This window comes from Pogonomyrmex barbatus, unplaced genomic scaffold (genome assembly GCF_055798465.1).
Source record: "Pogonomyrmex barbatus isolate J1 unplaced genomic scaffold, ASM5579846v1 scaffold3, whole genome shotgun sequence".
NCBI classification, from domain to species: Eukaryota; Metazoa; Arthropoda; class Insecta; order Hymenoptera; family Formicidae; genus Pogonomyrmex; species Pogonomyrmex barbatus.
In genome coordinates, this window is record NW_028297127.1 from 9,857 (window position 1) to 35,593 (window position 25,737).

At 32.8% G+C, this 25,737-nt stretch overlaps 1 protein-coding gene and 1 long non-coding RNA gene across 3 annotated transcripts; one reads left to right on the plus strand and one right to left on the minus strand.

Annotated features, from left to right (window-relative positions):
• Window positions 1-3,981: 3,981 nt before the first annotated feature.
• Window positions 3,982-25,438, minus strand: tok (tolloid-like protein 1 tolkin). 2 transcript variants are annotated; one of them, XM_089080002.1, is made up of 15 exons: window positions 24,997-25,438; window positions 16,788-16,940; window positions 16,274-16,475; window positions 15,653-15,925; window positions 12,265-12,645; window positions 11,986-12,164; window positions 9,846-10,076; window positions 9,216-9,440; window positions 8,304-8,771; window positions 7,968-8,090; window positions 7,558-7,876; window positions 6,669-6,960; window positions 6,289-6,502; window positions 5,832-6,082; window positions 3,982-5,710 (listed from the first exon to the last, which is right to left on the minus strand). In XM_089080002.1, the coding sequence occupies exons 1-15, from the start codon at window positions 25,184-25,186 to the stop codon at window positions 5,546-5,548; spliced, it is 3,666 nt and encodes a 1,221-aa protein (XP_088936128.1). In that variant the 5' UTR covers window positions 25,187-25,438; the 3' UTR covers window positions 3,982-5,545. The 2 variants fall into 2 exon arrangements, with proteins under 2 accessions (XP_088936128.1, XP_088936129.1); XM_089080003.1 differs by having other exon boundaries at window positions 8,571-8,771; window positions 24,997-25,317.
• On the plus strand, window positions 8,600-21,898 carry LOC148935892 (uncharacterized). Its single transcript, XR_016139949.1, has 2 exons — window positions 8,600-8,738; window positions 21,360-21,898. It is a non-coding gene; the product is annotated as an uncharacterized LOC148935892 (long non-coding RNA).
• Window positions 25,439-25,737: the final 299 nt, after the last annotated feature.

Sequence of the window (25,737 nt, forward strand, 5' to 3'; positions counted from 1 at the left end):
ATAAGTTAGATTAGGTTACCCAACATCACCTACCACCTAGAAATCCAAAATTTCGTCACACATTTTCAACAGACCACTCACAGTCTATATTTAGAAATTTTATATTTTGCCACCTATAAAAAAAATGAGATATTATTAAATCGATCAATCAGCAATGTCCCAGTAATCCTTATCGAAAGATTCAATCACTCAGCAACAACCAATCCACAAGGAGAGTTACACTTACAAAACACGGCACATTCACAATCATATTTATACACTCAGCCATTCATTCGTTTTATAAATACACACTTACATTGTCTTACACAACTTTAGTTATTTTCATTATGAAAGTACACACAACTCAGTGAGTACTACACAAGTACTCACGTATGATTCAAGCCATTATAAATATTGAAAATAATTAAAAGGCATAAAAAAAAGGCATAAAAATAAACATAATTTTTAGTATACTCTGTAATGCTCGAACCATCAATCTTCATATATTCTCCGCACCTATCACAACAATCCTGGCACAATCACACTAGCAATTCACTAACCATAAAATAAACGGTTTCAATCGAATAGTACGGACAATTCATGAGCCATGGATCTTAGATTTTTTTTTCTTTTCATTACATTTTTCTTTGAATATATATTATCAATAGATCACAGCCATTTTTATATTTACTTTTCAATTTTTATTACTCAATTTTCTTAAGTTCTTTTTATCATATGCAATCGGATTTCTTTATTTTAAATCAGACTAATTACACATACTATAAAAACGCAGTATTCAATTAACTTCCAAAAAAATTTCATGTAAATTTTACAGGATTTTATCACAAATTTATCTTATTAATTTTATAAGATTTTATCACAAATTTCATATCTTATTAATATTAAATGACCCTCGCAATCGACACGATTGTTATGATCGTATGCATGCGTCGAATAAAAAAAAGAAAAGAAAAATCTATCAGCATAATTAACCGACATTCTGATTGAAGGAGTGTATTTCTTTTCTTATCTCTGGCTATATGTGATCAAAAGTTCTGACTATATGGCCAAGTCGACGATGGAGCAACATAGCCAGAAACAATGAAAAGTAGATCCAATCTAACCTGAAAAATCACATAAGGTTAGTTTTTATATATATATATATATATATATATATATATATAATGTAGGAAATAATATTCTCGGAGAAAAATTAACGAAGCGACTGAAATTCGAACTCGGGATCCTTTGTTTATGAATGACACTCAGTCTGCACGACCACAACAGCTTCGCTCTTATAACAATCTCCGAATCTTACCAACTATTTAAACCTTACGGCTTTTATGTTTCTATAACTTGGCCATTCTGAAAATCACATTTGTCTCCAAATGTACTCCGTTCTTTTGCCGCCTTCAGCAACGCTACACTTCAATGTTCTGTCTCTCGAACTCAACCCTTTTTCGGATTCAACCTTTCACACTTGTCTTCATCACAAAACAATCTACAGAAAGGCTAACCCGACACCTCCTTAAGCTCGATCAACCTCCACCAACCTCCTCCACGTCTTCGTCAATTCAGGTTTAACACAAGTCGTGTAGGAATCCTCTCAATCCCAGACGAACGCCCAAAATTTTTTTTGTAGGAAGTTATTGATATGCAGGTAAATAAAGCGAAGACTAAATCTTTTAATCTGCAGTCGTTTAATCGATAGTTAGAAGTGATTTACAATATAAAGATATAATAGTTCTCGATAACTCGCAAACTGTTACTCGCTACTTCGCTCGTCAAACCCTCGCTCGCTTCTGTATCTTTCGCCTCGCGCAATCTACTCTCGCACGCACGCGATACCCATTCGCGTGTCACGGCGATATTGGCTGATCAATGCCGCGCGCACAATAACGAACCGCCAAATTTGACATCCCACAATAACCAAAAATAAGTAAGTACTTAATAAGATTTTTATACGTGCGATTGCACGTAATTAGCCGGAAATGATATAGTGCTCGTTGTGTCTACACTATAAATAGTACAATACTATCTATAGATAGTACTATAGTACTATCTATAGCTCTATTTAAATTCGGGTGGGAAAGATTGCAAAACGGTAAATCCTTATCTCTCTCCATTCATGGAGTTGTCAAATGCTCCTTTATGTCTTTCAAGAATCATTATCAAATATATTTAGCTTATCTCAAAATATTTTAAAGTTTTTTTTTTTTTTTTTCTTAAACATGTGATACGTATGTTAATTATTTTGATCTTATTTTCTATTCTCCAAATAACCAGATCATAAAAGTCAGTTTCACAATCTTTGATTAAAAACTTGTCCGTATACTATTTTGCTCTAAAAAGTGAAAAATATTTAGACAATATAACAAGAGTATATACAAAAATATATCTATATTAATTACCTATATGTTTAATATAATATTTTTGCTTAAAAAAATAAAAAATTGCTTAAATTAAAGTTGATAACCGACAACACACACCGTTGCCACAAATCCACTAATGAAAAAAGAAACATAATTCTGCCAGGAATACCAAGATTGACTATAGATGCCGGAATATCGTGGAAATTATGAAATAGTTAATATATAATAAATAAATTAAACATATAAATATATATATATATATATTGTCAAAAATTTTTTGTCTTTTTTGATATGTCTATTATATATGACTTTCTTAAAATAATAATTGTAACATTAATTATATTATTTGCCATATAATTTTTAGATATAACCTTAAAATTTATAAATACTTTTTTTGTCAAATATGAAATGCATGCAAAAAATATTATAAAAAAAATATATACAAAAATATTTCTAATAATTATATTTTATTATTTAATGTCCTATATAATATTATTTAAGAAAATAAAAAAATACCTTAGATTAAAAAAGAAAAAAGTTGTATGCCAATTATGTGCATTCGTTTATCCAATGTCGATATATCTAACAAACGAAATATTAACCAATCTTCCACAAATTCGATTAATCGTATCGATAGACTGAATGTCCGCTACACCTGTTTCAACTTACATTCCACCGATGTAACATATGTACCAAACGTATCCGGGCCGATTAATGACAAGATTGAATATATCTATCGTGTTCACTTTGATACATTAAAACGACAAATCTTATTCGATTTCTGTCATTATTCTGTCATCGTACTCCGATCAACGAGTCCTGTTCTATTTCTACTAATTAGCTGCTCATGAAATCTCCAACGGACACTGCGCGAAATCTACTTTTGCTGATTTGCTAACGATTTGGGGCTCTATTCTTGAAACATATTGTATACGAAAATCCTATAGTTTATGTGACATATATTATAGGATTTTCGTACGCGATATGTTTCAAGAATAGGGCCCCTAGATAATTTTCTTTTTTTCCTTCTAACTATATATTTCTTTCGTCATAACATATGAAACGTAAAATGTTGAGCAGTGTCTGTTCATTGTGACAATGATATTAATGAGAGAACATTCTCTCCTCTCTTTATTCATATATAAATTATACAATACCGTTAAAATGACTTGTCATATATAATTGTTGTGTTATTTTTATATATGTGTATATGTATGTACATCTATGTACACATATATATATATATATATATATACTTTCTTACAAACATATTACGATATCTTTCGAATAACGTAGTTACTTTTTAGTTTTCTACACAAGTAGATTTCATTCCTTATTAAATCATTCTGTTGATTTATAAAATCTATCCTAATTCTATATATATATATATATATTTCTTATGGCACGTAAACGATCATTGTAATGTATAGGCCATATTTTAAGATCTCGTTACAAAATATCCATTGAAATTACGAAATCTTCGTAATTTTAGTTATCACTATTGTAGAAGAAAAAGAAAAACGAGTGAAAGTAATAAGTAAGAACGATTATATCTATGTTCAACGCCGAACCACATTGAATCACTGCGAAAAATTCTTTATCTGAGTAATTAAACTTAAATAATAATACATTATTCATTTGTCACTAATATATTCTTTGTATAGATACCTATATAGATACCTAATAATAATAATTGTTTTACAAAAACGCTTCACATTTTACGTTACAATTCCGATTATCCGGAACACAAACACAAATTGTGTCACAATTTATTGAGATAAACCTTATCAATACCGAATCTTTGCGACTGTATAATCTCGATATATATCACATACCGATACCATTCTCATATGAATTGATAAACTTACGATGCTACTCGACGTATTCGACTTAAGACGCATTTAAGCTTGTGGAATCGGATATATCTCTATTAAGAATAATTATTTGTTAATTAATGTGATAAAAATATTATTTCGCAGTCACGATGATAATCATTGTATCACTCGTAATTTTCACAAGATTAACTTACTTCAAACTTGAATCAGATGAATTCTGCTTCGATATAAAACACACACACATACGCAATATATCTCATTTTAAATAATAACCTCAAATATCTCGAAAAAAAGAGAAAAAAAGGAAAATGTGTTATACAAAACTTGTACAATTTCGGAAAAAAGATCACATTGCACTATTGATTCGGATAGCATCATTGTCGAGACTTTTAGATGCATTTTTTTTAATGAAATTATATATTTTTTATTACGTAATATATAATAATGACAAAATGTAATTTATCTCATTAATCATTCACTTTTTGATAATCATACCCTTAATACTTTTGAGTAGAATAATGAGACGAATCTAATGATAAAAAAAATGCTTTAAAAAAAAGCGAGGTATTTTATATTATATTTTATGTTAAAATATATTAGAATTAAACATAAAATATCATTAAAAATTTCATTAACTCTGAACTTTTTAACATATCTTGTACTTCGATTTTTTTTATCTAGAATAATTAGAGAAATTAAATTGTCTTAAAAAATATATATATATATATATAATTCCATTAAAAAAAAAATAAAATAAGATAAAATAAATGACGAGTATAAAAAAAAAGAATCTCGATAGTGTCGCCATCTATGAATAAGTTTATATTGTAAGTTTACATTGTAACAATCAAGCCAATATGTTTTTAAAATGATCAAATCACAAATGGCATTAATCAGCAGAGTCTTAATATCGAATAATTTCCCTTCGTTGAATTGAAATATAAATTAAATTTAACGATACGTAGCACGTGATAAGCATTTCCCTTGAATTTATATATTAATTTAACGAAAAAAGATTATTCGACACTAAGACTCTGTCCGCCGATTAATGCCATCTATGATTTGAATGTTTTGTAAAAAACTTTTCCATATCTTCCATATTTTTCGAGATATGTTAAGTCGCTATTTAAAATAGAACATTGATTGTGTGTGTGTGTGTGTGTGTGTGTGTGTGTGTGTGTGTACGCGTGCCTTTGTTAAGAAATCAATGTTTCCTAACAAAAATATAAAAAAAAGAATTCATTCAACATATATGGAGAAATTTTTATATATATTGTCACATTAATAATTGGTGACTTTTCGCACAGCAACAATCAACTGATAATTTATTCATTATTGATAGAACAATCGAATCAAAGGTCAAATGTTTTCCTGATCTTCGGTGTCTTCACCGCCGAGATTTTCCTCGCTGTCCTGCCGATCGATCGCTACAAAGATGGCTACGAAGCCTTTGTTTGAAATTGTATCGTCTGTTCTGAATCGTACTAACAACGCCTCGTTTATGGAAATAAAATCGGTGGTATTCTGCAACATTATAGTTATAATTTTTCATGTAACCTACACATCTCTTTCACATATTCTTATGTATTTCCATTTCGATACAATACGATTAAAAAACCAATTCAAAATCTTGTGAGATACGTACGGAATTGCCGCAAAATCGGCCGTACGGTGGACTAGACGCATCCAAACCGGAAAAAACTTCAACGAAGTCATATCCGCATTCCGTTTCGTATTCCAATTGAAACGAGAGAAAAGATAAGTGAACATTTTTGCCAAGTGGTGCTTCTATGACCCAGTCGCAATCGGTTCTGTGATCGTAATGATAATAACCGTACTTGGCGTGAGAATACAGGTGTTTCGCTCTCTCCGTTGCCATGAGGTGACCACCGCAGGCTACGAAAATTAAAATTATTTTTCTCCGTATGTAATTATTATACACAACATGTGTAATGTAATATGATTTAGACGCTTAAACGAAAAGTTTTTTATTCACTCGCGCGCTTGAATATTACATATGAACGTTTGAGATTTCGGATTATCGTGTTAAAATTGATATTGTGATATAATTGTTATTGATATGATAATAGAGAGAAAATTACCTGTACTATGCGTGGCCATGAAACCCTTTCTCTGTACGGAAGCATCGCTCTTAAAGACCATATACATTTGATTGCCCGTTGCGAGAATTGGATGTGGCTCTTTGTTACCGCAAAATCTGCCTAACGTGAGGCTGTCTGGTGAATCTCCGTCGTAAATAGCGATGTGATCGTACGCACATTCTTGGTGCGGTTCCATCTCGAAAACCTTAAAAACCTGCAACATTGCCACGAATATCTCTTTTCTTTTTCTTCATCTTTCTTACACAAAATCATATTTTCTTTTTTTTTTTTTTCCTTATATTTTTATATTCTTGCCAATTTGCCTTTGTTTCAATATATATTGTAATTTCTACGAAACTTTACGAAATAACGATACGAACTAGTTTTATCCGATGGCCTGGCTTCGTAGTAAAGTGCCAAACGCAATCCTTACGCCCAGGATAATAATCCGGATAATTTGGTGAAGTAATTGTACCCACAGGTGCGGTAATCTCGTACTTGCAGCCACCCTCTTTACAATCGTGACCATTTTCGTGAAGTGTAAATCCATTGTGGCAAGAACACTGATAAGAGCCTATCGTATTTTTACATTCGTGCTGACATCCACCATTGTTATTGGCACACTCATCCATATCCGTAAAAAATATGGCAGCGAAGCCTGACTTTTGAACGCTGTTCGATAAAATGTGCAGTGCAAATAACAAAAGTATTAATTATTCCTGTCGATAATATAAGCCTCGACTGTTATTTTACGTTTACTCGAGAGAATTGAATAAATACATATGAATTGAAGAAATACCTGAAAAAAATGTTTCGTTTGTCAAAAAGATCGAAATAACTTCATTGAAAAGCATCTTTACAAATAACTCATGATTTCTAATATTTCCAATTTCTTTATACTTTCTGCAACTTTGAACATTCCCACTAATATTGTACTGTGTTGTATATTAATGCTCGACAAATCGATTCAATTTTCAATCTTTTATACATTCGCGAGTGGAAAAGGAGAGTGTGCCTAAGAGAGAAAGTGGGAGAAAGAGAAAAAGCGAGCGGAATCTCCTTTAAATAGCTCGCTATTTCATCCATGTGGATAAGGAGTATTCGAGAGTAAGAGTAGCCACACTCTCCAGAACTCCTCTAAAATATTTAATATGAAATATATAAAGAGACACGTCAAAACATCTTGACGAAGCATCTTGTGTACGATACATTTTTTTCAAAGTATATGTAAACTGAATACTAAAAAGATAGACAATGTGAGATAAAAACCTGTTGTCGGATGTAAAGGTGATCTTCATAAAATTGCCTTCGGATGTGATCAGTGGCGGTAGTCGTGCACCGCAGAATATCCCATGCTTTCTGAGAACGTCATCTCCTAGCTTGCTCGCCACTTCTACGGAATCGTACTCGCATTCCTCCTGATATACGTTGTTGCCTTCGAGATCGAAATGCGTAAAATTTAAAGTAATACGATATTGAGGCAAAGCGATAATTTCCCATACGCAATTTTTGTTTCCCGGATAAGTTTCAGGAAACGATGGACTCGTAATAGTACCATTGTTATCGTCGAAAAATCCACCGCAAGCGTCTATAAAACAAAAAAAAAAAAAAAATACAATTTCATTGTTAACGATTGTATTCATAAGCACATTTGTTTTAAAAAAACTATCATTCTTTACCTTCGCAATGTTTACCATCCGAGTGTAACTCGTAACCAATTTTACACGAGCATTCGTACCCACCGAGTGTATTAATACAGTCGTGCTCGCAACCGTGATCCGTTAACATGCACTCGTCGAATTCTTAAACATAGGATATACATATATATATATATATATATGTGTGTGTGTGTGTGTGTGTGTGGGGGGGGGGTGAGTGTGTTTGTATGTGGAGCAACATTTAGCGATATGCGCGATGTACTTATGTACGAGAATCGTGACTAGCAAATACAAAACTCGCAATGCGATGTATTCGCTCGCGGTATTTCGCTTCTTTCGTTACGGTATATCACGCACCTTTCATAAAAGTTGCCGAGAAACCAGCCTTTTGCACGGAACCGTCGCTGACGAACTTAACGAGCAGCTTGTTTCCCGTCGACTTAATATCTGGCGGTATCTTGTATCCGCAATAAACGCCGATTAAGGGAGAATCATTGCTATGTCCGTCACGCACTTCAACGTAGTCGTACACGCAATTGTCATGATTCTCGATCTCAAAAGATTGAAATTTCAAGGCCACTTGATAATCCTGAGGTACGGACAACTTCCACACGCATTCCTTACTGGATTGATATTCCTCTGGATAGTTTGGTGACTCCAAATGTCCTACGCCATCCAATTCGACATCACCGCCGCAAACAGCCTCGTAATTCGCAGTGAAACCACGATGGCCACTTTGTCTGCTGGATGTTACATACGTTACCAGCATGCGACTTCCACTCGATACTATAGGTTCGTGCATTTTGCCACTGCCGCAATATCGACCTGAATTAAACGAATGTAAAATATATAAAAGAATTGTAAAACTGCTATTTCCTTTGATAAATTGACATAGGAGCCAGGTGCCGATTGATTACACGTATGTTTTTTTCAAATAATATTTCTTATAAATTTTGCACGCGTTATGCGTTATATAAATTTTGTACGAGATTTGCCTAAGTTGAAACATTTTCGTCATGCGCACAAGTGACGTGAAAAGAACGTTGCGCGAAAAGTTTGTCATTTACATACATTCCGTACGTGAGGTACGTTGAGGTAAAATTTTGTTTGCTTAATACGTACGTAATATGTTGGATATTTGCGCTCCAATTATTTTTTGGAGTTGTTACACTAGATACTTATTAAACATCCTTTTCGCTTATTTCGTATTCGTATTATGTTTCACGCGAATACTTCGCATAGACTTCTCTCTTAAAGAAAAATTCTCACCCAACACTCGGCTCTTGTACCAGTATCCGTCTCGAATTTCCAAATAATCGCTGCGACAGTAATCGCTTTTGAATATATCGAGAGATGTGATGTTTAATACGATACGTTCACCATGCGTCGCCGTAATCCTCCATTCGCATCGTTCTCCATCGATAGACGGAGAATTATTCGGATGATTCGGTGATCCGAAGCTGCCGCTGTTCTCCTGGAAAGTTCTACCGCATTCTGCAAAGATTTGCCCAATCTTTTTATCTAATCGGTTTCTAAAATTCTAAAATTCTTAATCTAACGATACTATCCTATATTTTAGAATTCAAACAAATTTAATAAACAGAATTCGTAATATTGCAATATCAGCATTTATTTTATATCTTGCTTTTTCTAGGTTGCTATGCATATTTCGTATTGTCATTGGTCGAAAATTTTAATTGTGAAAAGTAACAAATATATATTATTTGAATTTTTTTTTAAATTCTTTTTTTTAAATTTTATTTTACATATATCAATATATCAATATAATATATAATTATTTATATCGATATAAAGCTTCTTCTCTTGAAGCTATATTTAATTTTTACAATTACAATTTGAAAATTACAAACAGACACGTCCAAGAACATGCATTCTTACTCTGACATTTATACAAAAGATTCGTTTGTGCGATGTCACCCTCGCTCAATCTAATTCTCTGTCCGATCTCGGGTCTCTTTTTTCCATAAGTTTCCATAGGTAAGATTGTGTCCAGATAAGTGCCCTTCGAAAAGGTGTTTTTTGCGTAATGCATAATAGAATCATAATCGTAAGGCAAGCCGAGTGAATTTACTTCTTCCTCTGTCAATTTGTTGAAATTGTACTCCTGACCTGCGAGAAAACATAATATTGTTACCGAAGGAATCTATCTAGAGAATGAGGAAGGATTTCTTTAAAAGAGAATCTTTTATGTATGACAATTTAATTAAGCTTTCCTTTAGAATCATCAGCTTATAAGCTGTTATAAAGCGAATCGAGTGATAATTATCGAGTAATTACTCACTTGTCACGTGTAAATAACCGAATATTCTATCGCATTATTTGCTATTATTCTCAATGATCGATAACATTTGTACATTCTCGTTAAACTGGGACTATTAATTTAAAATAAAAATTAAATTCAGTCACGAAAACAAATCAATACTTACAGAACGATCGCTTTACAATTTAAAGCTTACGTACCTTGAAATAAATCCTACTCACATTCACCAAGCATAGAACGACTACGATAATTAGTTAAATTTATGAAAATCAAATTGCAGATATTGAGTATCGTACTTATTTTTTTTTTTTTTTTTTTTTTTTTTTTTTCTTTATTAGAAGTGGAAAATGTGTATTGTAGAGCGTCAACAAAGTCTTTTGTATTATTAAATATTTTCTATTATGTGGAACAAAGATATAACATAATACGTTTCAAATAAAACGAACAAATATTTTCCAAACAATTATCAAATCGATACTAATCAAGCTATCGCTTGATCTTGAAAAATTGTCAATGATAATGCTCTCTCGAAACTGATGATACTTTGTGTAATATATTTTATACATCTATAATTAAAACCAAGTGATAAAACTTTTGTACAAATGATTAAAAACAAAAGATATTTTCGACGTCGTAGAGATAAATATGATCTTACCGACCGCGTGATATTTATTTTAACACGCCGCGACATTTTAACACGTATCTTAAATCAAATATAATTCAAAATAAATATAATTCAAAAGATAAAAGTGCCAAAGCGCTATACTGGCATTCTTTGAAGCCTCAAAATATAAGAGCGGTACTTTAGAAGCGCCTAGCAAAGTGCACACAATTAGAGCGTAATTAATATCCCTAACTGGGTGGTACCATACTCTTGTAACTTCCTTACACAATCTCCTCGAGCAACGCAATAATTTTGGCTAATGAAGAACCTTTCTTACTCTTCGGTGAATCTTTTATACCTTATAATATCAAATGTATTTTATGTTGACACGATATGATATGACCTTTTGACATTTATGATATTTATTCAATTATGTATGAGCGTTACACGAGGATTCATTGGTAAAATTTCGTCAAGTGAAATCCACATCAAGTTCTGTAGAAATTAGGAACTTGGCAAATCTCCAATCAATTCCCATATCAAAAAAAGATTAGAAAAATTAACTTGAGAGTGATTGAAAAAGATATATGATAAATGAATAACTAATAAGTACCACGATAGCCGTGATCTAATTACAACTACATTATAACTTTAATAAAAGAAATTCATTAAAAAATTTATGCAGACCGATGCATATCAAAGAAATAACTTGGCCGAAAAAGTCTGAAAAAAAGAGCCAAAGAAAAGAAGCAAAAATTGTTCCTACCTATGTCAATGATTTTTTACAAGAAATTATACTCTGAAATTATCTCTGTCTATATTTTAAATCTTAAACATAACTCCACACAGACGACATTTTATTACGTGGCTAACGTCGCTAAGTATCTTTTATACACAGATATATTAAAATAAGTTATTCTCATCGCATGCGCGTATTTATTTATTTATGCAAATTTATGCACATTTTGCATTATTTAATTTGCATTATTTATGCGAGCGATTATGTCTGTTAATTTCAAATTTTATATTTACTGACATGCTTATCATTTTGATGTAGACTTACTTAAAATGTTATGTTATATACCATACATACGTGGTATATGCATTGACGATCATTCAATTCGAAGATGAAGTTCAGGATAAATATCACTCACCGCTCATAATGTTATCGCGGATGATTTGTACGTGACGATCACGATCCGGTCGGGTATGTTCGTGCCAAAATCCAACAACATGACCCAATTCGTGTACAACTATACCAAACTTATCACAGTTTTTCCCAATACTAATAGCCTGCGGTCCGTTACCTCTCTTTCCAACGAATGAACAACACCTATTAGGAGGAAAGTTTAGGACACCGTTATATTGAGAATTAACATTTGTCCTTTTTCTTTTTAAAATTTTTTTTAGCAATGTGCCAAGATGCAACTTACCCACAAGGTCTTTCCGTAAACAAAATGTAATTGGGATGCTCTCTAGGCATCCTCTCCACGAATTTGACACAAGTGAAATTTTCCCAGTGTCTCATCGCTTGCTTGAATAAGGCCTTGTGTGCGCCAGAAAAATTGCCGTCGATCTCATAAGGAATCACGCCGTGATCCCACACTCGTTCCTTTCTCGCAGTAGCTGCCCGACGTATTCTGCTCAAATATGCGTATCTTGTGCCACTTTTTTTCGCCAAGTATTTGGACTTGTGTTCTATATCGTAGAATTCGATGGAACGAAGACGTCGATCGTGTACGGAGATAATTTCATCCGACGCATCGGTAATAAAGTCATTGGGCATTCGTCGATTGCACTGACGGTAAGAACACCTTCGCAAAATTTTTTGGATATATAAACAATTTTATGAAACTATACAAATTTCTAACTATACATATTCATACACATGTACGGTACATGTATGTGTTTAAAAAGTCAAACTTCAACGTACGCGGCAATAATCTTATTTAATAAATGTCCTTATATATTTTTAATCGTCTAGCTTATTCTCTGACAATTTTTTTTCGAAGTACATCGATAGAAAAATATAAATTGTAAACGTAGGCAACGCGAAATACAAAATCGGAACATGTCTTCGGGAGATGTCTTAAAGATATCTTATGCCCTGATTTTGAACTTAATGTTGTTGTTGAATAAACCAATTGTGCAATGAGAATATAAATCTCGCGCTATCAAAAATATTATGTTTCTCTGCCGTGATGCAAAATAATAATATAATATAATATTTTAAAAGTGACGCATTCTTTTCTCCTGACCTAAAAACAAGCAACATTTGTAAAGAGAAAAAATGATTCCCAAAAAATATATTAGCCGTGGAAGTAAGTCGCCAAGTATAAATTAAAGACCTCGTGAGAGCGAAAAAATTGGCACGGAACGGAACGGATTAGGAATCGCGTTTTAATCGTGTCACGATTAATAAATATTGCAAAAAGAATAAATAAAGTTAAATTAACATTTGTAACTAATGTAATATTTTGAATGATTGAACAAACGACTAGCGATCGCTGAACGAAGGCTGAAATCGCTTCGACAATGTTTGTTTCACGTTTTATTCCACACATACACATTTCTGCACATATTATCCGTTCACCTATAAGAAAGAAAAAACACCGAGCTAATATCAATTGGCACACTATAATGCAATTAAGACTGCTGCCAAGGACGATTGGAAGATCGAATCGCGCTTGGAAGATTGGTTACAGCTTGCATCTACTCCGGCTCGTCTATCGAGATCTCACAGTGGTACATGGAAAAGGTCTATCGAGGTACCACCAGTCGCGCCACTGAGTGATCCGTATACCGTAACCCTTAGATAATTAGTCATTTCTGAATCAGCGTGGCGTTACTATATTAATTAGTCTGTCTCGCATGTGAGCCGCGCACGTAAGCATCGCGCGAGAAAACGAGAAGAAATATAGCAGATATAGCAGAGTGCGTTAATGAATTCGGTTGAGACGCATTTACCGTGCTTCCTCTCTATATTATATTCTATAGTAGAGAGTAGCTCGTTGCGCCCAGTGCTGTTTTGAAAGGAAATCAGCGATCTATTCCGTTGCCCCCGACGATACACCATCTACACATTTAATTAGCGTAGATGCTACACATAACAAACGCTCATATCTCTATCGATAGCTGTTAACAATAATAAAATCATTATTATTGTTGGCTCGTAATCATTATTATTCGAATTTATATATGTATAATGCAATATTTTCGTAATAATAATTAATATAATAATATTTATAATATTTAAATAATAAATGTAACATATTAATGTAATAGGCTTCTTCAGATTTCTAAAAAAAAATTACCGGAAATTTGATCTCGGGAACAAGGTTTCAGATGTCAATTTCAGAAGAAGATTAAGATTCAAAATAATTACAGGTCATCTCTAAATATGAGAAATATAAATACTCTAAATACTCTAGAGTTAGGCGGAAGAGTACAATTATTATATTTGTCAAGTATCATATAAAGAGTGGTGATCCAATGATTTCATAGCGGAGCTCTGTACTCGTATAGCATACTCTGTGCGAGTGTGTAGTACATCGGTGTGCTAATCCCACGGGGGTGAAAACCTGAAAGGGTCGCGGTACGTACATAGGGATTGGGGAGCGTACCGGACATAGTTTGAGCTTTGAAACAGGCTTACGAAAGCGCGTGTTTACGCCCTATATCCGATATCGTGAAACATGATCGCATGGTGATTCCCGATGAAGCTCTACAAAGTTCTGGGGAGGAGGTTTAGCCTTGCTGGACCCGCAGATACGAAAAACGGATAGATACGGAAAACGGATCGGTACAAGTTCTAGAAAGGACGAACGAAAGGATGTGAGCGGCGAAAGGAGAAATACGGTATAAGGGATTTTTTTTCATCAAAAACTTTCATCAAAACTTATCCACTGAAATAACTAAAATAACGGTAATTTATCGGTTATTTTAGTTTGCTAAAATTCTCGTTAGACTGTTTTATTTATATATATATATATATATATATATATATATATATATATATATATACTTGTTATATATACATTTAGGTATCGTCTTGTCGTTCTTATTTTTTTTAACGATAGTTTTTTTTTCGTTGATTCCTACAGACATCTTTTATCCGATTGGTCCTGTATCTTCGCTGGCAATGTGACTATCGAATGTACGCTAATTACAAAAAATAATGCGTAGAAAGTAAAATGCTTCCCGTTTTTAGCGTATGTAACTAATTGTAAGAGATAGATCGGTACTTCGGTGCATATGTCTATACTGCGCGAGCGCGACATACCTGCGCCACGACACATGGACACCGCGGTATACGAAACGTCGCTACCAATGCTGACAAGTTATTGGCAGTTTGAAGGCTGAAAATGCTCGGACGGGTAGTATCGGACCCCATTTTCCAGCTTTACGACAACGGCCATTGTTATTGACATTACGAGATAGCTCCCCGCTAGCGGGAGGCTCACCGTTGGCGATACTTGGAAATTGATGCGTCGCTAGTAAGCAAGTGGAAGAGGAACAATAGAACCAAACCAAATCGCAAGCTCGCGTTCGCGAGATGCATCTTTGACACGCAATTTAATCGTGCATTTATACCGGATCGGTCATTACCATTATATTTGAAAATTGCTCGTTCATACCCGTAATATCACGCACGATAAAAGATATTATAAATAATATTTTTAATATTAACTATTATTATCAACGTGCGTTTATGTCATCACGCGTTTATATATCAAGATTTACGCTATGAATGTATGCTAGCGATGAAAGATATACTAGTGACAAGTGTCGAGTCTAACGGTCGAGTCAAAGTCTTCTTACCTTTTGCGATGATGACGTCGACGTCGTCGAATGGGTGCATTTTGCGTACTCGTTTCAGGATGCGAGATAAATACTTCTTTGACACTATCTGTATGATCTACATTTTTATTATCTTTGAGCATGATAGTTGTAGCGGTTGAAAATTCGAGAGGCATGTCGTCATTCGGTTGTCTGGCTTTCATTGATCTCGATGTCGAAGTTGTTCTAGAAAGCTGTCGATGAATTTGATGTCCAAAATGCCTTTTCTTCGAAGCTTGAGTCGAAGTTTCCAATCTGATAAACATAACTATCACTTAGTATCATTCTTCTTTCGTGCTATTTACGCATGTGTTTAGCTGCGTGTACAAGCATATAACGCAAATAATAATCGCGAGTAAACATAATAACGTTAAATATTTCCGGAAAATGTGTGTATACATTTTTTTTTTAATATCAAGCAGTGACGATTATTTTATCACGTGGTACATTTTATTGAAATTTTATTTGTTCTATTCTTTTTTCCTTTTATGATTTATGTTAATGTTTATCTGAGGAATGTGCCGAATGAAAGAAGCTTTTTATATAAGACATATTTTATTAAATATGCTTGTATCGCACGTAAATATAAATATATTACGATACCTAAATTTAAAGCCTTCATTTTTCACTGCGGGATTAGTATCCTCATTTCTAGCGATAAAAGTGAAACTATCATCGGATTCGTCACCTACGCTATATTGGTTGCGATCTATTGTGATAGACCCTGGCTTCTTTTGAATCATCTCATCGTGCTCATGAAACATCTGTTTGCTAACGTCGTGCTCGCTTTTAAACTGGAGAATTTCTGAAATAAACCGTATCATCTTTTTGAATCAAATATGAAAGCTATCCGTAAATACATGTAATTGTACAAATAAAGGTATAAATTTTGTTTACAATTGCGAGCTATGTGTGAAATGTGTGAAAAAAAATGTGTGTGTGTGTGTATGTGTGTTGTACAAAAAAATTATAAATAAACAAAATTATAAATAAACAAACGTAAATAAAACTATTATTATTAGAGAGTATCAGTATTATATTCCAACAATTTCACAATGGACAATGTATTCGATTGAAACATTAATAGTCACTGATGCTATTACGATGATACATTTACCAGTAAGACCTTCTTCCTCGACTTGCAGACCTTCCTTCAATATCTCTTCTCTATATTTTTTCAATTCTTCCAAATAGCTTTTATTTAATTTTTGCTCGCGCCATTCTGTGTCGTATTTAATATTTGGTAGTGCAATGTCACCGAGAAAATCACCTGAAATTAATCATACACGAGACATGTATTGTTATGTAATTCCATTAACGGAATGCACGCGTTGCGCGCGTAATAAATTAGAATTCTTCCAATCTACAACGTCGCCGTATATGCATATATGCATCCCTGCATGCGTTGGCGCCCGTTTCAGGTTAATTAATTAGGCGCTCATACACGCGTGCGTAGGCACGCACACAATCGCGTCTCGATAGATATTAACGAGGTTGAAATCGCTGTGCACATTCGCGGGGACATATCCATAAATTCAGTCTCGTAGCAATGAGTAGCATAGCTGCAATCACAATTAATCCGCAGCCATTCATGCATATATACGCATTCATACGCGAACAAAAAAATGTTAAAAATAAAAATGTTAAACTTGCTAAAATGCTCATTAACTTTACATAATTTCTACCTTTCTTGTCTTGTTTGTAATAATTTTTTTAGCCCTTTTACTCTTCCCTAGTATAATACTATAATTCTAATAATAAATCTAGTCTATTATAATAATTCTCTAATCTAGGTAGTGTAACTATGATACGATATATGGTATGATATATAAAACGGATACATATATTTTCTACGTGGAAATGCGTAGATGCGGCCCTGCACAGCTTCCGTACGTGAATGCATGTATATGCACGATGCAGTTGGTTACAAACCACGTAATGCCAAACCCCTGTCCGTTTCGAATCGGTGATTTCGTGCCATTCAGGTGGGAGCATCGTCCGAATATTCTCATAAAATAATTTCATCGATACTCCCCGCATATGCATTACAAGTGATAAACGCTTTTCAAATCTTTTTTTCTCTTTACCTTTGCCATCTCTATCTATGAATTGTTCACACATTTTTTATGGCATTCAGCGCCTTCTTTTTTTCAAGGTTCAAATAATTAAAAAAAAAATGGAAGAAATGAATTAACAACATCGAAATAAACTATGTTTCGCCGTTCGTTTTCATTTTATTAGAGAAAATTTTTCTAGAAAACTTATTTCAATTTGTGTGTGTGTGTGTGTGTGTGTGTGTGTGTGTGTGTGTGTGTGTGTGAAAACAGATTTTTCAAATAAGAAAAATCTAAAAATAATATCCAAGACTACTATCGTCTTGTCGCGGAATTGTGGCAGGGAGCCAATCATGATGTCGGAACTGTTTCAATCTCCGAATCGATCAGAGAGGCCTCCTTTTCCATTTCCAGGACATTTGCAAGAACGCGCGAGACAAAGATAGATAGGTAGTTAGATAGAAATTGAGATAAATAAATAGATAGACAGAGAGAGAGAGAGAGAGAGAGAGAGAGAGAGAGAGAGAGAGAGAGAGGGTGGGAGGGAGGGAGGGAGATAACAAGCATTTTACAAAATGAACTAAACAAGAGCTTCTCTGGTTAGTCGATGAAATGATTTTTGACTTTTGCACTAAAAGTTTTTGCAATATCCGGGCGAAATATTAAATATTATCTTATAAATATTCTAATTTTAGTTTAGTTTATTTTTTACACTGTGTCTTATCCAATGTCATTAGCCTAATTCTAGCAATCTGTTGTAACAAGAATAAGACATTTTAAGATAAGTAATCGATTTATGAGCCATATTAATTTCTTTAGCCTTAGATAATTTTTATATATTTAAGGGAAAGAAAAAAGACATTCGCCACAAATTGTTTTGCGTAATATTAATGTGACCGCACGTGCGATTATTGGCTTTCATGCAAAACACGATATAGGACTGATATAGGAGAAAAAACTTTTAATCTTGAATTATTTTATATTTCAATACTATTTTATATATATATTTATATATATATACATGAAACTAATTTATTATAAGTTGCTAAAAGAGAAAATAAAAGCAATGTATAAAGAAGTGAAAGAGTATTTGATATTTTCATTGTCAACATTCCAATTTTTAACACACGACGTACGTATGCATGTATTATATATATATATATATATATATATATATATATATATATCCGCGGATTACCGGAGTATGTGTACGAGTATGTGCTGTATTGATTCGAATGGAGAAGCCTCTCGCATCGCAGCGAGTTTCTATCGCGTCAGATTAAACGCTTGCGTACACTACTGATGTCTGAATTTTATATCTGCTTTCTCTTTGTTCTTCTTTCTTCTTGTTTTGCATGCATTATAGTGTTCGATGGTCTTCTATGATGGTCTTCTTCTGATGATTGAATAGCAATATTTTACATCAAGCAATCAAATATTTTTCATCAATAACAATTCGAACGATCCGCATAAAGCGCAATAAAATTTGCAGGAGGAAGGAAACATTCTCTCATCAAGCGAGATGTGATTATTGCGGATATATTTGAATATCGCGATATTATCAATATTATAATTATATTCATAAAATTTGGGCGTTTGTTTTTAAATAATATAAAATACTGCAATTGAAAAAATGTCAAGAGATAGTATTAAACTTCTGTATCATATAAATGAAATAAAATTGCGATATTTTATAAAATCTGTAAAATCTTGGCAATCCGTCTTTTATTAGCATTATTTGTTATTATTATTATTATTATTATGAAATGTTCCCATCGAAGATGAAAGACTGCAAAAATTAAGAATTAAGAATTATTATCAATATTTTCTATATTATTGAAATATATGTTCCATAAGTACGATATGTTTTTTTTCTTTTCTTCAAATACTTGCGATAATAATTAATAAAAAGTTCCTATTGTTCTTTCCCGCGCCTTTTAAACATTATTAATTATTAATCCAAGTTTGTTGACACTTCTCCGCTTTCATCATCTATTCTACAAATTTGCGTACTTTACTGTATCTTTTTTCACGCTGTCACGCTATCTTCTCAGCATAACGATTTCTCTATCGACCTTTCTTCTTAGTTATGACTTATCTGATGAAAGATCTCTCTTGGTATTTACAGAAACATTCTTGTAATAAGTTAGAACCATAAACAAACACATACATGAAAGATTTAAGATTTGTTTAGTAATTGTATAAAAAAAAATTATGCGCGCGCGTGCGTGTATTCTTCATATTCCTTATATATTCTTTTATATTCACAATCCAAAATGAATTCTCTATAATATGATTAATAAGATTTAATATATTATATTAAGGAAAAATATAATCAAATAAAAATATCTTGATATCTTATATGATATATTTTATACAATATAAAATATGTAGTTTTCACAAAAATAAATTATTAAAAAACTGCTTTCTCGAGATGACTTGTATATCACGAGAGATAATAAGCTCACATTGAAATGTGATTCATTTATAACATTTCTTCACAATATCATTTTTATCTAGAAATAATGATTGTTGTAATAGTGTGACTTGTGGAATTCATTTCATTCATAAAAGAAATAAATATAAAGTATCTCTTGTTGATATATATATATATATATATATATATAATAGATATATATTTATATATATGAATGAAATGAATTCCACAAGTCACACTATTACAACAATCATTATTTCTAGACAAAAATGATGTTGTGGAGAAATGTTATAAATGGATCACATTATCAACGTGAGCTTATTATCTCTCGTGATATACAAGTAGTCATCTCGAGAAAGCAGTTTTTTAACAGTTTTTGTGATTATTGTGATTATTGTAAAAACTACATATTTTATATTGTATGTATATATATATATATATATATATATATATATATATATTTCTATTCTCTTTCTTATTATTCTTCCATCACCATCTGTCTTTCATACCAACTGAGAATTCGATCTAATCCCAAGGGATAACTCCTCATCACGTTTGGCTTTTGCGTCACTTTTCACTTCCTGAGTTTGATTCCATCGAATACCATAGTTTCACGTTCATTTATAAAATATATACGAAGATTAAACAATTATTTCTTTTAGCAAGCCGTTAGAAAGATCCAGAGCAGAAAAGAGAAGATAAATTTCTAAAATGCACACAGATACAGAAACAATGTAATTACAAGCAACAAAATACTATAGATTAGACTATAAAGAGCAGCACGTGCGCACGCGTGTGCGTGCGTGCGTGCGTGCGTGCGTGCGTGCGTGCGTGCGTGCGTGCGTGCGTGCGTGCGTGCGTGCGTGCATGCGTGCGTGCGTGCGTGTGTGCGTGCGTGTGTGCGTGCGTGTGTGCGTGCGTGCGTGTGTGCGTGCGTGCGTGCGTATGTGAAAATATATGAGTAATATTGTATTACACATTTATGAACTATAAATGCCTCAAATATAACAAAGCTAAAAAATAAAAGTCGGTAATTATATTTATATTATATATATGTATATGTACTATGGTTTTATATATATGTATATGTATATGTACTGTGGCTTTATTTATATTTAATCTATATTTAATTGAGCATAATATACGTTGGAATAACTATCAAATGTGTCTGAACTTTAACTATATGTTTAAATTTTAGGCTCAATAAACATTGCTCTAAATAAATGGAAAGACATCAAATTCTTGTTTCCTCGCCTGGAATTAAAGAAAAAGTCTCACAAACTGCGTATCAGAGACGTACCGAGAGTTAAAAGGTTATCTCTCAATGTGATAATCGACTAAGCAGAAGGAAAGCAAGACGAATGGCATACTACATTTCGACTTAACCAAGAGAATCAAAGAGAATCGACTCGCATTGATTTATAAATAATGGATATCTCAAATAATGTTTTATATCTATCACAAATTTAACTTTATAATTACATTTTGCGCTGAAAAATTATTTTTAATTTCTTATAAACGCAAAAGAAAATCATTTATTAATATTTTCTCGATAATATACAATTTAAATATTTATTATTACATCTTTAATATTAATTATTGCGGACAATAAACTTTAGCAAACCTGTTGTTAAGGAATACATAGCTTTCTCGCTTTTTATTTTCTGTGCTTGTAATAATTTGGAAAAGTTATGTTTGATAACATATATATCAAATACATATTTGTTACATAAATAGTATACTTCTTTCACTTGTGTTGATTAGATTAGTTTTGTTATAATTAGATAATCAAGCTTAGATGTATTATTAAAATAAGTTCATAATACGATGTTGTCAAATAAACATTATATGTGCACATACACATACGTGTGTGTGTGGTGTGTGTGTGTGTGTGTGTGTGTGTGTGTGTGTGTGCGCGTGTGTGTGTGTGTGTGTGTGTGTGCGTGCGCGCGCGCGCGTGCGTGCGTGCGTGCATGTGTGTGGGAGGAGGGAGAGGGATATTCAACTACGAGATTTCCCATAAAACTTTTCAAGTATGCGCGCGTTTATTCGATAATATTATTAGATACAGATGTAATTTTACACTTTGCGATATAAACTTCCGTCTTACAATATATTTTGATCTGCTGCGGTTTTATTTGCTATCAATTACATTGTAAATCTGTAAATACTCGAATATAGTACAAGAATCATAAATAATCTGCATGAATCTTTTTTATGTGTCTAACTGCAGTGTCAACTTTCATTCGGTAAAATAATCAATGAAAACTATATAGTAGTTGAAAGATTTAGTCAATGTAATATACTTTTTGTATATTATAATAGCTGACAATGTAAAACGTATTTTTGGAGCATCTATATATGCATTGTCTCGTATACTTTATCAAAATTTTTCAATTTAGAAAGAAAACAAGAGCAAAAGTAGAGCATTAGAGCAAAAGTAAATATTGCAAATCATAGAGAAAGAGAGAGTAAGAGAGAAAGAGAAGAAATGTAGAGAATGTAGAGAATGCAGAGAAGAATGATAAGTAACGAACATATATTTCGCGGTGATAAAAAAATTTTATGTGAAAAAACATACAATTAACATTGTAGCGATGAAAGTTTTGAAAATATACGCATTTTTGCTTTGATTAAATGATGTTTGTTATGGTCAATTAAAATTTTTTATAGACAAATAGCAAAACTTTTGGACTTTTTTATTCAAAAGGTTTTTATTCAAAAGGTTTCTCAAATCTTTTAAGTTGAACACAGAAGAAATATCCGAGACATTTTAGACTGTTTGAATATTCGAAAAATAAAATTCAGAGACAAGATATAATAAGATTCGTCAAATACATGTTTAAACGAGAAATCACACGACTGCGTAACTGGATTTTACAATCGAGAGAAGATAAGAGCGCGTGTATAACAACATCATGCACTAGAATAAATTATCCGTTATGAGAACATGCGATCTCTTTACCGTTTGAAAGACCAATTTTTTTCTAGCCTTCTGGAATAACACAAAGAAAAACATGCTTTTTCCTCGTTGATAAGCATACTGCCGAGGTATATTGATGTTTGTGAAAACTTTCTTCAAATATTTGAAGTAATTGAAAACTAAAAATTTCGTAAACTATCGCAACAAAAAATGAAACAAACATTTTTCAAGTTGCAATCTTTTATAACATAATTACGCTAACAGATGTATATGAATGATCCAAAGGTTACTGTCGAAAAATTCACGTGAGAGTATTACACATATGCTGTGTGCATTTATTCCCTCTTTTCACATACATATCATATATATATATATATATATATATATATATATATATATATATATATATATGATATGTATGTACATATATTTGTTGCAATAATAATTTCAATTGATAAATCTAATTCTAAAGAAGTTTTGAGTTTTAATTGGAGAAGAGAGATTGATATAAAATGAATCAAAAATATAATTTTATAAAACAAATTGCACTTAGAAAATTATGCTGTTGAATATGTAATAATATATATAATTCTATCAATTACTCGAAACATTGCTAGCTTTTGATCATTTAAAATGCTGAAATTTTTCATAAAAAAAAAGAGAAATCCAAAGATTTGTAGCAATCTATGATTGTGTCGGTTAAATTTGTAAATATTGGACGATGGATTTGCTTCAATCATTTTAAATATTTTTACCTTGTCATTGTATTTTTCAAAGACTAATCAGTCCTCACATAATGAAATTTACGTGAATCAAAAGACACGTGACAGACACAAAAAGATTTTTAAGAGAAATGAAAACGTATTTGAAAGAAATTTGAAAGAAATGTGAATGAAATGTGGTATCTGAATATTTGATATATCACAAATTCCTTAGAACAAGTAATATTATTCATATTTTAGTCTGTTAAATCTATGTAAGATTGCGATTCTGTTCGAAGAAAAATTTTACTCGTGTTCTCAAATGAAGTAGTAACACTAGTAACGCTTTCCCAGTTCGGGAAATGTGCCGTGTCATATCTCTCTCTCATCCGCGTTCTTCATCCCTTCTTCTTTACTCCACTGCTGACTCGTCTCGAGTTTGGAACAGAGTTCTCGAGATACTTCCAAGATAATCATTTTGAGAGGATGGAAAGAGAATGAAAAGACGTCTCTATTTGTTTATTCTAACAATTCTCAATGTCGAATTCGTTTGCATACAATGAGATAAGTCTCTTTCTTCTTCTAAAAGAAAAGAAATTCTAGAGAAAAAAAATCTAAAAACGAAACGATTCGTTCGATAACTTAATCAATATCTTTTTCTAAACATCAAAAACATTCATTTTTTATTAGCCGTCTATTTGTTTGTTCATTACCTTTTATCTTGTCTGGTCATTGAATCATGAATGCATGATTGATAGTTTAAATATTCTTATATATTTTATGAAGACATAAGATAAGTAATAGAAAATTGTTGAAAGCCTAAATTAAGATGAAGAAAACAAAGAGGACATATTGAAAAATTACATGTTACATTTTAATCAAATATTTTTTTGATTTATTCTTGAAATAAAATTTAAATAAAAAGGAGTTACTTGTGTATATTTGTGTTAATGAAAAAACCAAATATGCGTGTGCGTTAATCGTATCTATACAATTTCTATCTATACAATTTCTATCTATACAATTTTTACACAAATTTATTTTTTTTTTGTTTCATTTTTATCGATAAATATCTGTGGTAATAAAATGTGAACAATTTCCTTGGAAAAAAATTTACTCAAGATAATAATTACAATTTTATTTTTATAAAAACGTGCATTTTAAATAATTTAATGTATATCTATTTTTTTTTCTTCATTTTCTACACTTACCTGCCTTGCAAATATCAATGTCTAAATCTCCAGTAATAATATGCGGAAACTTGACGGTGAGTAGTTCCTCGATGGAGAACTTACGTCGTCGTTTATCACGCTCATTTTCATCGGTATCATTTTCAAAGGCTCGGCAATCGAAGATCTTGACCAGCAAGTAAACGATTGCGAGTACTAGTAATGGCCTCATCTCGAGATTATTGGATAAAATATCGATATGACAACGACGGCGACAGCAACGATGACGATGATGATACCGATGACGGCGGCGGCAACGGCAGCGGCGACGACGACGATGATGACGACGACAGTAACCACGATGACGACGACGACGACGACGACGACGACGATGATGACAACAACGACGACGACGATGACGATGATGACGACGACGGCGGAGGCGGCGACGACGACGACGACGACGACGATAACGATGATGACGACGTCGACGACGACGACGACGACGACGACGACGACGACGACGACGACGACGACGACGACGGCGACGACGACGACGACGACGACGACGACGGCGACGACGACGACGGCGACGACGACGACGACGACGGCGACGACGACGGCGACGACGACGGCGACGGCGACGACGGCGGCGACGACGACGACGACGACGACGACGACGACGACGACGACGACGACGACGACGGCGACGACGACGACGACGACAAAAACAGTCTCTCGAATACCAGTTGGGTCATAACAAACCAAACGTGCTACTGTCCA